This window comes from Prosopis cineraria, unplaced genomic scaffold, assembly GCF_029017545.1.
Source record: "Prosopis cineraria cultivar Desert tree isolate PC_DT_omini unplaced genomic scaffold, ASM2901754v1 PC1141, whole genome shotgun sequence".
Classification (NCBI taxonomy): domain Eukaryota; kingdom Viridiplantae; phylum Streptophyta; class Magnoliopsida; order Fabales; family Fabaceae; genus Prosopis; species Prosopis cineraria.
The window spans coordinates 1,420-16,873 of record NW_026556466.1 but is presented as its reverse complement, the minus strand read 5'-3'; the positions used below and the strand labels follow the sequence as shown (position 1 = coordinate 16,873).

At 31.3% G+C, this 15,454-nt stretch overlaps 1 protein-coding gene and 1 pseudogene across 2 annotated transcripts; both read right to left on the bottom strand.

Annotated features, from left to right (window-relative positions):
- Positions 1-2,076: 2,076 nt before the first annotated feature.
- Positions 2,077-12,127, bottom strand: LOC129299380 (cyclin-C1-2-like). Of its 2 annotated transcripts, none has more exons than XM_054937853.1 (10): positions 11,577-12,127; positions 10,665-10,748; positions 10,444-10,550; positions 9,818-9,857; positions 8,170-8,214; positions 6,716-6,834; positions 6,451-6,565; positions 5,401-5,451; positions 4,271-4,418; positions 2,077-2,404 (listed from the first exon to the last, which is right to left on the bottom strand). In XM_054937853.1, exons 2-10 carry the CDS (start codon positions 10,694-10,696, stop codon positions 2,300-2,302), a joined length of 762 nt encoding a protein of 253 aa, XP_054793828.1. In that variant the 5' UTR covers positions 10,697-10,748; positions 11,577-12,127; the 3' UTR covers positions 2,077-2,299. The 2 variants fall into 2 exon arrangements, with proteins under 2 accessions (XP_054793828.1, XP_054793827.1); XM_054937852.1 differs by lacking the exon at positions 11,577-12,127 and adding an exon at positions 11,135-11,441 and having other exon boundaries at positions 10,665-10,750.
- A 2,114-nt stretch (positions 12,128-14,241) lies between these two features.
- LOC129299382 (cytochrome P450 CYP82J17-like) lies at positions 14,242-15,101 on the bottom strand (annotated as a pseudogene).
- Positions 15,102-15,454: the final 353 nt, after the last annotated feature.

Sequence of the window (15,454 nt, the reverse complement as noted above, 5' to 3'; positions counted from 1 at the left end):
AAATAATTATAAATTTAGGGAGTTTCAGTTGCATATAAGTATTTAAGTATCAAATGTAATTTTTAAATTGTAATAAAAATTTTTGTTTGTAATGTTTGGAATTGATATTTATAATTAATTTTGTAGAAAATTTTGTTGAAATTTAATTATGATTAATTTAGTGTTTTGCGACCTAATTATTATTATTTCTTTAAAAACTTTGAAAAGGGACCTTAAAACTACAAAAAAAGGCATAGAAAATTGCATATAGATGTTAGGATACAAATATTATTTTACCCATGTAGAATACTAAAATATATTTTGACTGGCCATTTTAATTAACTAACTACCAAGTGATTACATATCATAATTGCTAGCAACAATACCAATAAATAATTAAAAAATGTTTTGACAAAATTACTCAAACACTTATGTTACATGTTAAAATCAATTATGAATCTAAAATCATGTTTTCTTAAAATATCCAAACACCTATTATACATGCTAAAATTAATTATGAATCCAAACCATAATTTTCTCAAAAATATCCAAACACCTTTTATTATGTCAAAATTAATTATGAACCAAAGAATATGATTTGTAAATAATTTATATGATTGTTGGATAATTTTTAGAAATGTATAATTAAAAAATTGAATTGAAAAACAAGTAGTCATGATTTTGAGTTCATAATTAATTTTGACATGTATGGAAGGTGTTTAGATATGTTTAAAAAACTATAATTTTAAATTTATAATTAATTTTGACATATATAATGGGTGTTTAGATATTTTTTTGAAAATGTAATTTTTGTATTCATAATCGATTCTAAAATGTAGCAGGTGTGTTTAGATATATTTGTATAAAAACTATGATTTACCTTATTTTTTTCCTGCTTTTTAATTTTGCTTTTCAATTCTGATTAAAATCTATCTTATCAATCAATTTTATTAATCAACTATATGCCACATAACATAATCAATTTATTTCAAATTAATTATATTAATCAATTTTTTTTCAAATCAATTATATTCAATTGAAATCCAAAACACCAGTTAGGATACAAATATTATTTTACCCATGTAAAATACTAAAATATAATTTTGACTGGCCATTTTAATTAACTACCAAGTGATTAACATATCATAATTGCTAGCAACAACATCAATAAATAATTAAAAAATATATTTGTTTTATAATATTTTATTAGAATATTAATAATTTAATATAGATGTATATATAATAAGTTTATTATTGTTATTTACAAGTCAAGTAATAACACATAATTTATAAGTTAACTTTTGAAATTTAAAAATAAATTAAATGGCAATTTCACCTTTGAACCATACAATTAAAACGTTTAGAATCCTACCTCTTTTTTTATACAATATTTCTTTTCAAATTTTAAAAAAAGTATAATATAACCCTAACCATTAACAACAGTGATTTACCAAAAGAGAAAATCATAGAAAAGGACTTCCAAATTTATAAAAAAGAACAAAAAATTATTAAAAAAAAGACAAAAAATTACATAAAATAACCATACTGTTTTCAAAAGTTAAAAAAAAAATACTACATTAAAAATGAGTTTGAAATCCAGATGCTCCTGAACATATAATTTAAAACCCAATTCAACATTTATCCTTTAAAAATTCTCTAAAAATTTACAACTTAATATATTATTCATTTATAAATGAAAGAATTTTTTATAATAACTGTAAACTTTTAAAGAAAGACTTATAAATTTTGGAAGACTAATAAATTATAACACTATTTTAAAAACTTAATCAATATTACTTTTCTTATAAGAAACTTTTTTATAATTTTAACATTCTTTTCTATAATTTTTTTGAATCATCTAATAGTTAAAGTTGATTTTTTTAATAACAAGATGTCCAATGCATCATTTTTAAATATTAAAGGGAAAAATTACATCATATATAAATTTAAAATATTAAAAAAAGACTGTACTGTTCAAAAATTATAAAATAGTCTATTCATTCCTTTAACTTCATGCAATACATAAGATCCCACATATAATTCTCTAACAAACACGCTTCAGCTTGAATGAAATGAAAGTCACAGATCACCGACATGTTAAAACCAATCCAGTAATCTGTGGTCTCACATTTAATCATTTTGAGCTCACTAGTGATGACTTTCAGAGAATGTTCTAAAGCATAACATGCCCTTGGAAGTTCACTAGAAGATGAGCTTTTATGTAGAGGAAGCTATGGCAAAGAATTGTGCATAGCTCTGGGATCAGATTTTCCTTCCACATGATTTATTATTAATAACTCAACTGAAGAAGACAGAGCTTTTAAGACCTGGAGCCCAGCTTGTTGAGAGCAGCATTGATCCTCTCGTCTGTGAACATCCTATTGCTTTCATAGAAATCAAGAATCTCCATTGATATATTTTTCACCTGTCAAAAGAACAATACCAGATTTCACCACTTAGCTGCTATGAAGATCAATGGCATGTATGATATCCTGTTTTCAGAACAGTTTTTCATTTTGAAAAACAAAAACCTATTTAAAAATGTGTTTTCTATTAGTCTGGACGAATAGTGGCAATACCCCAAGGTTTTCCAAGATACCAGAAGATGGAATAAAAAAAAATGTGTTTTCTATTATTTGTTCTAAAAGACAAGAAAATTAGAAGTTGTTCCAGAAAACCAAAAAACCAAAACATCTTTTGAAATTTAGGCCAAAAAAAAAAACCATCTTTTGAATGTTTTGTTCCTTTTTATTCTGCAAAATTAGAGAAAAGATAGAAAACATTATGTTTTTATTAATGACAATTATGTTAAAAAAGTAAACAATTCTTTAGATATGTTTTTCTTAATAATGATTCAAACAGATTTTTTTTTTCCACTTTCCGTTTCCAAAATGAGTTCCAAAAAATTACTTTACATAATTATTTTATATTAATATAGAGATAGAGAATAAAATCAAACAAGCCCCAAGTTTTCAGGACACTGCCAAGACAATTGTAAGGAAGTGGGTGAGCTGTGTTTCTACATTTTTTTTTTCAAGAATTCTGCCTGTCTCTGAAAAATCACAACAAAATCTGAATTTCAAATGCAGCTGATAAGGAAGAAATTGAAGCATACTAGAAACTCACCCTCTTCAGACAACAATAACCTTATAATAAAAACAAGAAGTTTTCTTTTTCAAAAAAAAAAATCTCAAAACATGAATAATATTGACAAATGGCCAAAGCTAAACTGATTTTCCATTATTATTCTAATGGGAAGAAGTAAATTTTCGAAAAATGATTTACAGAAAAACAACATATCCAGTGAAACAGGCCTCAAGTGTAACTCCGATAAATTAATTCAGCAACAGAATAAAGGGGCTATAAGATGATGAGACATTATTCAAGCTTCGCATTTGGCTGACAATTAACTGACAGTCCGATGAACTAAACAGTTTGATAATCCTAGACCACAAATTAACTGTAAGAAACAGCATTGTTATTTCCTCGACCAAGCCCCTTTACCAATCTCCCCACCCTCCAAAAATGAAAGCCCAGCCACTTCGTAATTTATCAGGACCATATTTCTATGTTCAGCATTTTCTGACAATAATATATTTTTGGGAAAACATAATTATTGGTCCCTATAGTTTTAATGTGTTTTGATATAGGTCTTTATAGTTTTTTTCATTGTTCCAAATCCCTTTCGTTTATCCTGTCTGTAAAAATCCCTCTATTTTTTTAATATACCCAGAAAGACGAAGAGGTGACAATAATAGAATCAAATATGCTGACATGTGACTAATACCGTTAGTCCATGTTGAGGTGGAATTACGATTCAACAAATTAACAACACTGTCCACCCCATTTTGTTTCATGTTTCATGTTTCAATCTGTTGAATCATAATTCTACCTCAGTACAAATTAACAACGTTAGTCACAAATTAACATATTTAACATCGTTAATGTCACCTTATCATTCTCTTAAATATATTCAAAAATAGGACTAACGTTGCAAACAGGATAAACTAGAGAGACCTAAAGCGACAAAAAAATTAATAGAATATGTTAAAACTACAAGGACCAATAGTTATGCTTTCCCAATATTTTTAATGAATTCAAGACAGAAACTAAATTGAAAATAGGAAAACTCCTTCCATGATGCCAAGTTTTCGAGTTTAAGTATCAGGCTACCATGTTTCAAGTTTTCAAGAAAAAAGTTTGCACTAGACGTGATCAAGAAAATGTGTAAAAGAGAAGGAAAAATTACAAGCAACAAAGTGCATACATGTAAATCTAATGAAATACTCACCACATTCATATCAACACGAAGTTCTTCAAACCAAGCAGTGGTGTCTTTCTCCCTGAGCACACTAGCAATGTATAAGCATGCTAAAGCAATCAGATGTGGAGGATGCACAAGAATTAGGTCCATCTTGTAGGTGTCATTTATAAGTCCCCTGTGGGCATCAACAATTTCTGTTTATGACATGGTATATTAATATAAAAGGAGCAGTGATAATCACAAGATAATGCTTTTCTTAAGAAAAGAAAAAAAAAAATCCTTCAACACAAAAAATAAGCAAAAGAAAACATTAGCTCAAGCAATCAGCGTGGCTGACCATTATGATAATTGGTGAACGCCAAAAGCATCAGCAAGATGTGTGCGTGTGTCTTTCTTCTATATATGTAAGATAAAAAAATTATTAAAGAGGAAAAACTACAATATGGAGAATAATACAGTTGGCACTTTGCAACAAGATCAAATAATGCAAAACAAGGTTTTATTACTTGCTGGCAAAAGGAAAAAAAATAACCATGTTTTCTGGTACAAAGATACTCACAGAATCCTACTTCAAGGGAAAGAAATGCCCAAAAACCAAAATGCCATAATATCAAAAAGATAGTAAGATCATAAAATTAAAATCAATATTTAATTTAGATCTTCATATGCTAGAGACTACTAGGGTTATTTGGGAATGTGAAATCGTAAGATCTTTGAAGTTTAGACCTAGATGTTGGCTACCTTGGATAAGACAACCTTCAAAAACAAAGAAACCAAAAGATATAGAGATAAAGGACCTAAAAGATATAACAAAGCTATCCTATCTCTCTGCATATAATGAGTGGAATCAGCTTTTGTTTTTGTCCCTTTTTTTTTTTTGGGTCTACACTCCAAGGAGAAACTTTGAACACAACCCTACAGGGAAGGTAGGAAAAATAAGTATATGCTTTATCCAGGAAACTTTCAATGCCAATGCCTTTGACGTTTTCTCCTTTGCAAACAAGCAACAGCCAAATGTAAAATCATGGTGACTGGAGAAAGCATGCAACAGAGGGGAGAGGCAAGAAAAAAGGGAAAATTATCAAAATGAAAAAAAAAGGAAAGAAAAAAACTGGCCATAAGCTACTCCAATAATTTCAAAATCAATGAATTCTCACCATGTTATTTGAGTCATGCTGATATCATTCAACCCAGCATCCTGGAGCAACCTGGAGAAAAATCACAACGATAACAATAAACAAACACCAAATAGAACTGCAAGAGATTATGAAGACTATAGGACCAATTATGCAGTCAACTTCAGTTAACTTAGGATCTGTGTTAGTTAACCAACTGATTATTGGTATTTATTCAGCTTGTAGATTTGAGAAGGGAAAGGCTTGAAAGATCAAGCAAATTCTAAGGTCAAGCCAGCAACGAAGACAGAGATATAATTCCAATATACAAGGTAAAGGATATGGTCTTAGGTGTGGCTCAATCATGAATAAGAATCTGTGCAACTATTACCATATCAGAGTATAATCAGAATGATGTGCTAATCCCATGAAGTAAACATCTAAGGTAAAAGCTCTTAAGAAGATCCACATTGCAGTAATAATCCATATGGCGTTTCAATTCTCCATTTCTACAGTGTACTAGTGTTTAATTCCGCCGATCTGCTACTGCTATTGGACATCCCCCCCACCTCCCCAAAAGAAGGGGAAAAGAAAAGAAAGAAGGAAAAGCTTCCCAGTGATTTTAAAAGATCTCATCTTCTATAAAGTCCTAGACTAAGGCAGAAATAATTGCTCTAAAATCACTTTGATGAAGAAGCTGATATAAATTAGGTAAAAGAAAGCTAGAGCCCCATTGTGCGAACAGACACTACAAGGGTATGAGAAATTGGAGTTGGAAATCAGACGAGCAAGAGACATTAACTATCTTCTAAGTCAGCTGAATGCTAGATCTATCTTCCCCGCCACCATAGTTGTAGGCAAACTTCAATCAAGGACATATATGACATGCTCTTCTAGACCTAGCTAGCTCTGTTTCTAGAATTTAAATTTCAACAAAAAGACTAAATGTGTCATTGAATCATCTAATTACAAAATTACCAAGGATTTAATTTAACAAATAAAGGGTCAGATTCGAAGGGTTATTTGCATATTTTACCTTAATTTGAAGAGGTGTGTTTGTAAAATAAACAAGTAAGCTGATCAATTACTTACTGAGACAATGAACGATAAGGGTGGAAAACAACCAAGTAATAGTTAAGTGCCTCCAAAATCTTCATTTCCATTTCAAGTATGTCCTTGATCTCAAATCGGTACTTGTCATCAGAATCTGCAAAAACAATAATGTTGTCATTTCAGCAAAATGGGCATTTTTAATGTTAAAGAGAAGTTTCAAGATAAAAATAACTCACTTTTCACTTTAGAACTAGCCAGGAGAGGGGGGAAGAGGGGGAGAAGGAGAAATAAAGTAAGTGCTCACATAATTTTTTAATGTAAAATACAAGCAACCTAGCCTGCACTGTGCTTTCTTCTGCTTTTGATGCCAGGTACAAGCAGGTTGGAGCCACCAGACGTGGATCATACTCACTCATACTCTTTCTGAAAGTGCACGTGCAGTTAGGACTTTATACTCTCGGTGGGCTTGAATAAAAAATGTAAAATAGAGCAACCCAAAAAGCCAGACAAAGCACAAAGGCATTCAAAACTTCTAAATCAAAATGTCAATTCAAAAGTAGGAGATTGAAACAACTAATGAGGAAACATAAATTCAGGAAAAAGGATTGTGATGGAAAGTAACTGCAGAAAGATAAATATGTTTTGCAAAATGACTAGAAGCATATCTATAGATAAGAGAGAGTATGAAAAGGAGCGCTGGTTTCCCACCATTGAAACCACTTAAGTGCCTTGCCTTCTAGACCAACGGCCAAAATTAGTTTCTCTTCCTCCTAAATACCATCACCGCATGAATAACTCTTAACCTTAAACAACCGCCCGATAGGGTCCTTACCAGGGAATATAGGTAGCACCCAGTGTCAGTACTCAACCATCATAACAGACACATTTTGAGTCACCTACACAAGATGAGTCATGTCTTTTAAGCTCGTCAATGAATTTTGTTAAGCACCAGCCATCAACTTCCCCCTAGATTTGAATTGATGACCATCCAATCCTAGCGGGTCGTAAGGCCATAGCATTACTGTCTTGACTAACATTAAGGGGCCGTTGAATTGGAAGAATGTATTTAGAAGGAAAGGAAAGGAAAGGAAGAGAAAGGAAAAATGCCAACTGCTGACACATTTGATAAATTTATAATTACCAAACGTTTAGAAGGAAATAGAAAAGAAAGGATGGAAAGAAAGATTTGGCACGAAATGGAAAGGAAAATGGCTTGATGGGTAAATTTATGTTTGGTTGGATGAAAATAATCATGTGATGGAGAGAAAGTCAATATGAATGACTATAGTACCTTTATTATAAAAGTTTTATAAAACAATTGACTTTAATTATGATCAATACTAAGATATATTAATATATTTATACTTTAAAATCATTAATAATTAATAAATTGTAATAAAACAGGTCGTTTAGTTCAAAATACCTATTTTAGTCATTATTATTAATATTAATAATAAAATATGTCAAAATAATTATTTATAACATCATTACCATTAAAACATAATAAAAGAAGTCGTTTTAATTATGAATAATAAAGAAAATTATTTTTTATTAAAAAATTCATTTCTATCTTTTTATTATGAAAATTTCCAAATTAATAATTATTAAAATTATATATAACTAAAATCTAAAACCACTAGAACTTAAAAAATAAAACAGAGAATAAAAAACAAACAATATAAGATACAATGATATTAATAATGTAACTGCAGTAGCTGGTGTAAGCAATATCTCACACTGCCCCTCAAGTCTGAATACCTTGTGTAAACACGTCTCATGTATGTAACTGCAGTAGCAACAACCCTGAAAGATTGACCAAAATATTAATGATTGCAGTGACATTTTGCACAAAAAAGACAAATGATATTACATGAGATTTTCACTTACAAAATCCTCTCAATTTTATCAAAATCAAGAATATAGTAGAAAAATCATTTCAAATCATTTTACTTGATAAAGGGATATAACTTAAGTTTGACATGCATGTAAATTCAAGCAATGGATAGAGAAATTCTTCTGAGATGATCTATCATAATATGTCAGAGTTTCTACCCTTTCAACCATCATTTCACAAGTGTATCATGGTTGCTTTTTTAAATTTGATGACCCTCACATTAGCATCCATTTCATTTAAAGTGATATAAGAGAGTAAAATATATTAAGTTCCTAATCTACTCCAACCCCGACACAAGACACAACCTTTAATTGCCTTTACCACAAATGAAACAACTTAAAAGCAAAAACGACAGTTAACTGTATATAAATTAACAGGGTCAAAATAATATACTCAATTATAACAATTGTCAAACCACCCAGTAAGGCGGCATACTCAATATTTATCATGTTCATGTCCCCATTAACTTCTTGTTCAGTTACTTCACTCATGTATCCCCCACCCTTTTTCAAGGGGTTTCAAAATTCAAACATGACCTACTTTGACAAAAAATCGTCAAGGAGAAATTCAAGCATTGAAGAAGTATATGAACAGGGAAAAAAAGGAAAGAAATATGAAGCAAAAACAAAGAAGGAACAGAAGTTTAGCTATTCCTCACACCAAGGCCTCTTCTTCAAAATAGAATCTCCCCTTGAAATGGAATGAAACTAAAACAATTCCTCCACAGTATAAATATTTACATAGAAATCTACAATATTTTACTATTGTTGATATACAGCTGGAATTACAAAATCTTAAAATAGACAGTAATTTTAAAAAAAGAAGAAACAAGAGCCATAGCTTATAACAGAACAGTATAGACATCTTTTATATGTTCGTCTTATTGAAACAAATGTAGAGTGTAACTTTACTGCAAGTTTGATTGATGAAAGATCGCATTAATCCAAACAAGGGAAAAAGGGAACTACTGATTACTTAATTACCATTGACAGCAGGCAGTCAAACTCTACAGTCTACCCCACATCATATGTTTCCATGTTGAACATCACATATCTTTAATTTTTTTTTTGTATTAAATGAACTCATGTGATTAACAAGGATTAGATCAAAACAACCAGCTACCATGTATCCCTAAAATTTTCAATGATGACTTAGTCTTGAACCAACACGCAATAGCAACAAGCTTGATTCACATAAAGGTTGTCATATGCATAATATTCAAGTATTGGAATTCCATGATAACATGCACAAAGCAGTGAAGACATTAGCAATGCTCTAAGAGATCAGCATACAAATGGTCTTGGCCATGAAGTGACAAAGTTGCACAAATTCAAGCATGTAAGGTAACAAACACAAGGATCAAAAGCATGAAAAAAATCCAGCACTGAAGTTCTTTTACATAAAGTGAAATAAAATAAAAATGTCCAAACTATTCTCAATGAAATTATTAGGCAAACTGTGACAGCATAAGCAGATTAAAAAAAAGTAAAGATTGGGTAATTCAGCTCGCACCTCTGCCTAACTTTAACATTTTGAGCCAATTTTGAGATATCTGCACAGAGAAGAAAAAGAAGCAGAAATTCATTAGAAGTAAACAATGACAGATCAAGCTAGCAAATAAAATAGTGTCATGAAATTCATACTAACTCCTTCTCATGGTTTATTTTGACTAAGAAGCTAGGGAGAAAATAGAGGAGTTCAAAATTTTCAAATAACTATCTATTAACTTAAACTTCTATTTTTTAGGGTGAGGTTTGGAATACCAAAGAAACCAAACAATTGTTTTCCCATACCAGACTCCATAAATTTCTTTCAAAGTCCCAAACACTAGAATAAGCAAAGAAAATCCATAGAAGACTTGAGTGACTTTAGGGAATAGTGATCAATACGAAAGTTTCCATCAGAAATAGAGATCAGTCCATTACACACAAACCAAAGGCTGTTAACATCAGCAAAAACAGCTAGAGCTAACTGTGAAGTTAGCATCAGTCACCATATAGCAAGTAAAATAACAATAGCGAAAATGAAAATTTAAACAAAAGCTGAAATGAAATGCTGACAGAACAAAAGAGAATCAAATTGCACATGGACCTCCGGGATTACAGAAAGACAAGGATAGACAGGAAAGGGGAGCTTACAATTAGCCATGTGCATCTTTATGAGCTTAAAATCCTCAAGTGTGATACCCTTTTCCTTGTCGAGTGGGTTTACCCTATCCACATCTTCTTGGTCTACAAGCTGCTTACTGCAAGGTGCATAGCCAAACCCTATTAATAGATGGCATAGGAGAAGAGGAAGGGGCGGGCGAACAACAGAAGGATAGAACAAAGAATAGAAAGATATTGGAAATGAAACATACTAATGAGACGATGTCCAAAAGTTGGTAGCCATTTCTTCCGCAGAAATTATAGAAACGCGGTATGAGGAAATGAGGATAGAAAGGCTCTACAATATAAAGCAAACAATTAAAACAGGAAATACCACAATGATTATACCAGTTATTTCAGAAGGACCCAGCACTTCACTGATCTAGATGAATTGACATGCTAATAAAATAAAAGAAACAATATTACTGAGTTCGAGCAAAGGATACGAATGAAATAAGAATAGGCCTCGATTACCCTGTCAGGTGTTTCCGTTTCCTTCATTTTTTTTTTTAAATTTGAAAAACGAAAACGGGGAAACAAAAGAGTAAAGTGCAAATTTCAGTTATACAGATAAAGAGAACTTCCCAAAACTGAGCGAAAGAATGCTATCAGAAGACACCAGCAATACTCGGATGTAAAGAACCCAGAAATTAATGAACAAAGAAAGACAAAAACAAAATACCAATATCAACGTTCTCTATACAGGAAATTGAAGGATCCAAACAATCTGCTGAAGATTAAATTTCCCTGAATCTATCACCAATTAATCTCCTCCGAGTTATGAAGACTATTGACTACGGCGACCATCAATCAGTTGAGAAGGGGCCAAAGAAAAGGAACAGAACAAGCCGCTCAAGACAAAGCAAATCAGAAAAACAGGCACAGTTGAGAAACCAATTAACTTGCAAATGGACCAGAACAAAACAAAACAACTGTCATTAGCTCGACGATGAAATATCTGCGACTTCCTATGGAATATGGATTGCGCATTCCAAGCTCGATAGAAAAAATGAGTATTAAAGACCTCCAATAACACAAAGACCAAAATACCCTGTATTAAAAGGGTGTATATATATATATGTATGTATGTATGTATAAAGTATAAACCAAGCCCATTTGTTTACCATCGTGGAAGGCGTAGTTCCCGTCGTTCCTCGCCACAACCGTCAAGAAGACAAGAAGTCCGACGAAACACATCGTTCCCTCCAAGGAAGCACTGCAACAAGTTGAAGCACACGGTAGAAGAATAAACTCGATCGGGTTCACCAAACAGATCAGATCAGAGGAAGCGCAGAGAAAGAGTCAGATTGAGAGATGAGATACTCAGACTTGAAGGAGATCGACGGAGGAGTGAGGAGGCGCTTCTCCGACGACATAACGGTGACAGTTTTGTTTTGTATCATTGTATGTGAATTCTAAGCTCATCAGGCGCACCCTTGGCTTCCATTTCTACTTCATTTAACCTCTCTTCTCTCTCTTTCCTAGTTAGATGAATTGATCTGCAAAAATCATCTAAAGTATCCAATCAGTTCTCTTGAAAGCTAAGCCTATTTCGGAGCTTCCAAGAGTTTTTTGAGCAATTTATTACGGCGGAGGCAAATAAGATTCTGATAAGTGAGGGCGTTGATTGTTCTTCCACTTCCTCTATTCTATTCATTAGTTTCCTTCTCTTATGATTTGAGAATTTCGTACTGTTAACGTGTTTAATTTCTTTTGTGTGAAGCTCAATCATGGATGTGGAGAAGTCTAATTAGCCATAACGATTGACTTTCTCTTTATTCTTCGGTTTGATCCATCAATTATATTTATCTTTATTCGCTTTTTTCGTTGGATTGTAATTATGGCTAAGGTGGTGGAAATAGGTCATGCTCTAATAGGAATTTATGACTTGGCTTTCAAGTAAACCTTGCCTGTTTGTTAAATATGACCAAGTTTAGTTTAGATTTTTAATTTGGCATATTTAATTAAATAAATTAAACTTAGTTTTATAAGGTTTAATTTATAAGCCTAGTAAGCCAGCTTTTTATATATATAATTTATATACACATTATTATATTTTTTTTATTTTTAATTATATTTTCAATCATATTAAATTTATATATTAATTTTAATGTCATTTTTTTGTTTTTGTATTATAGTTGGTAAATCATCTTAATTAGTATGGGCTTGTTTGGATAATTCTCAAAAGTATATTTAAATCACATATGAGATGTCATTTTGTCAAATCCAATTAATAGTTAGATCATCGAAATAGATTTTTACTAAATGTAAATTAAAAATCAAATGCACACTATGTATTGGAATTGATAAATCATATTATATAAATGTAAATTTTAATAATCTTAAAATAAATTTAAGACGTTTAAAATTAATATGTAAGTTTATTTAAAAGATTCCCATTAAAATAAACTTTTAAATAAACTTCAAAATTAAGGTGGGCTTTAGATAAACTCATACTTGAGTCGTGAAAAATAATATTATACAAGTTTCAAGTTAAGTTTAGGCCTATTTGGTTAAAGCTTAATTCAGCCTAATCTATTTCTATCCCTATGTTTTGCCACCATTATATGTGGGTATGTATGTTTGGTGAAGAGCAAATCTAAACTTAGAAAGATGAATGTAAATAAGAGTCAAGAGAGGGCTTTTAGATTCATCTTGACTTAAATTATAATTTCAAGGCTTAATTAGATAATTGTGTTAGATGAGAGTGAATTTGAATCTAATAAATATGAAGCTAAATCAAAAGGTAATTAGAACACATTCCTAATGGTTGGCACTATAGTTGCTTAAGATCAATTAAATGAGTGAGAATATGTCATCCCATAATGTATATCCTGAATTTTGATATTAATTAGATAATTGAGTTAGACAAGAGTGAATTTGAATCTAATAAATATGAAGTTAAATCAAAAGGTAATTAGAACACATTCCTAATGGTTGACACTATAGTTCTTAATATCAGTCAAATGAGTGAGAATATGTCATCCCATAATGTAAATCATGAATTTTGATATGCTCTATTGATTGGAATAACTCACAGATTATCATATTGCTTTTACAATTATTAGTTGCAATTTTAGTTCTTTAATTTAATTTCTCTTCGCAATTATGTGTGTGTGTGTGTTTATGGAATACTATGGATTAATTCTCTATTGCCATGAGCATTCCCGTGTACTTGCAAGACCAATCAATAACAATATTTACTATTTTATCTTCGCATAATTAATATATTATAAAAAAAATCATAATATAAATAAAATGAAATTAAAAAATGAAGCTAACTCACCACATATTTCACAACTTACCCCACCAGCTATTTGTGTACAGAGATTTGCAAACAACCTCTTCAATTTTTGTCGTTTATTATAAGTTTGGAGTTTAACAAAGCTTTACACAAATTAACCCAACCAAAAAAGAATGGATGAGAGAAAGGAAAAAAAAAAAAAAAAAACTAAACATTGCTAGACGTATATAATACACCATATACACACGCACACAGCACGTGCATACAATACAGTTTAGTGAAACTCACCATTTGAAAATTTAGTTGAATGAAAATGGTGTACTGCTAATTAAAGGGAAAATATTCTCTCATGCTCCCCTCCTCCTAGTTTTTATTCTTGCCCTTGCACGGGCAGAATTTTTTTTAGTTAAGACTCGTTTAAGAAAATTTGTCACGATAAAGGTTGATAAATTTTGCATCAGATTTGTTATGTGAAAACAAGTATATGGTGTTATTAAAAGTTAAACCTTAATTTATTTTTTTGTTAGGATTTTCTTAGAAACTTAACAAGTTAATATTTAGTTTTTAATAACATATACATGCTTTACAAGACAGTATTTTAATATAAAACAAAACTCATAGACCTTTGTTGGGATAAATTTAAAAGGCCTTGAATGTCATTGTCCCTTTATTTTTCTTTTATCATTGATCACTTGTCCATGTGATCGAGGGCAAGATGAGTACCAGTAGGAACCTGTTCCAGTGGTTAAGATGTTTTCGACAATAATTGATATTGATGAGGTAAACATCGTGGGGTTAGAACAGCTTCCAATGGAGTTGCCTTGGGCAAAGTAATGCTTGTGCCTTCTTTCATGTCCACTGGTTCACCACCTACGTTCACCAACTCAAACCCTTGAAGCAAACGAGCTAGACTCAACACACTTACTTGCACTGCTAAATTCGAACCAGGACAAGCCCTTCTTCCAATCCCAAAAGGAAGGTACTGAAAATGGTGACCTTCATTGTCAATATCTCCATTCTCTGTGATGAACCTCTCAGGCATGAACTTTTCAGGCTGTGACCAAATGGTTGGGTCTCTGTGGAGCTTCCACACATTAGCTAATACTCTGGTGCCTTTTGGGACGTAATAGCCACAGATACAACAGTCTTGTGTTGCTTCATGGGGGACCAAGAGAGGACCTGGTGGGTATAATCTTAGGGTTTCTTTGACAATAGCTTGAAGGTAAATTAGGTTTTTGATATCTAAAGTTTGGACCCATCTTTGTTTGCCCACGTGATGATCGACCTCCTCTTGGGCACGCTTTAGGACGTGTTTGTTGTTCAATAGTAAGGCTAGCATCCATGTCAAGTTGATGGAGGTTGTGTCTGCCCCAGCTAAGATCAAACTCTAAATATTCAAATAAACCTTATATCAGGATCTTCGAACATGTCCGGTGGCTAATAAAGAAAATGTTTTACTTACATTTAAAATAAGGCACATGCATAATTGCAAATATGATAGATTTGAATTATATACTTCCTTTGATCTTTAGTATGAGACAAAGTTAATCAAATGTACACTTGCTAAAAAACGTTAGTTATATCCTTAAGATTATACACACACACACATATATATACACATATAACTTTTCAATTTTGTTATTATTTGCAATCAATAACCATAATAAATTATTGTCTTGGAATTCAAGCTATATAAATAAATGATGGTAAAATTGAAAAAAAATTAATTACTCTAATTTTGTTCCCTATTAAGGGTAA

What these genes read in the sequence shown, in the direction of transcription:
- LOC129299380 (XM_054937853.1), bottom strand. Translation starts at nt 10,696, where the DNA reads ATGGCTACCAACTTTTGGACATCGTCTCATTA. An exon ending in CCTTATCGTTCATTGTCTCA is followed by an intron (nt 5,452 to 6,450) that starts GTAAGTAATTGA and finishes ATTTTTCTCCAG; the next exon opens with GTTGCTCCAGGATGCTGGGT. An exon ending in TTCGTGTTGATATGAATGTG is followed by an intron (nt 2,405 to 4,270) that starts GTGAGTATTTCA and finishes TTCTTTTGACAG; the next exon opens with GTGAAAAATATATCAATGGA.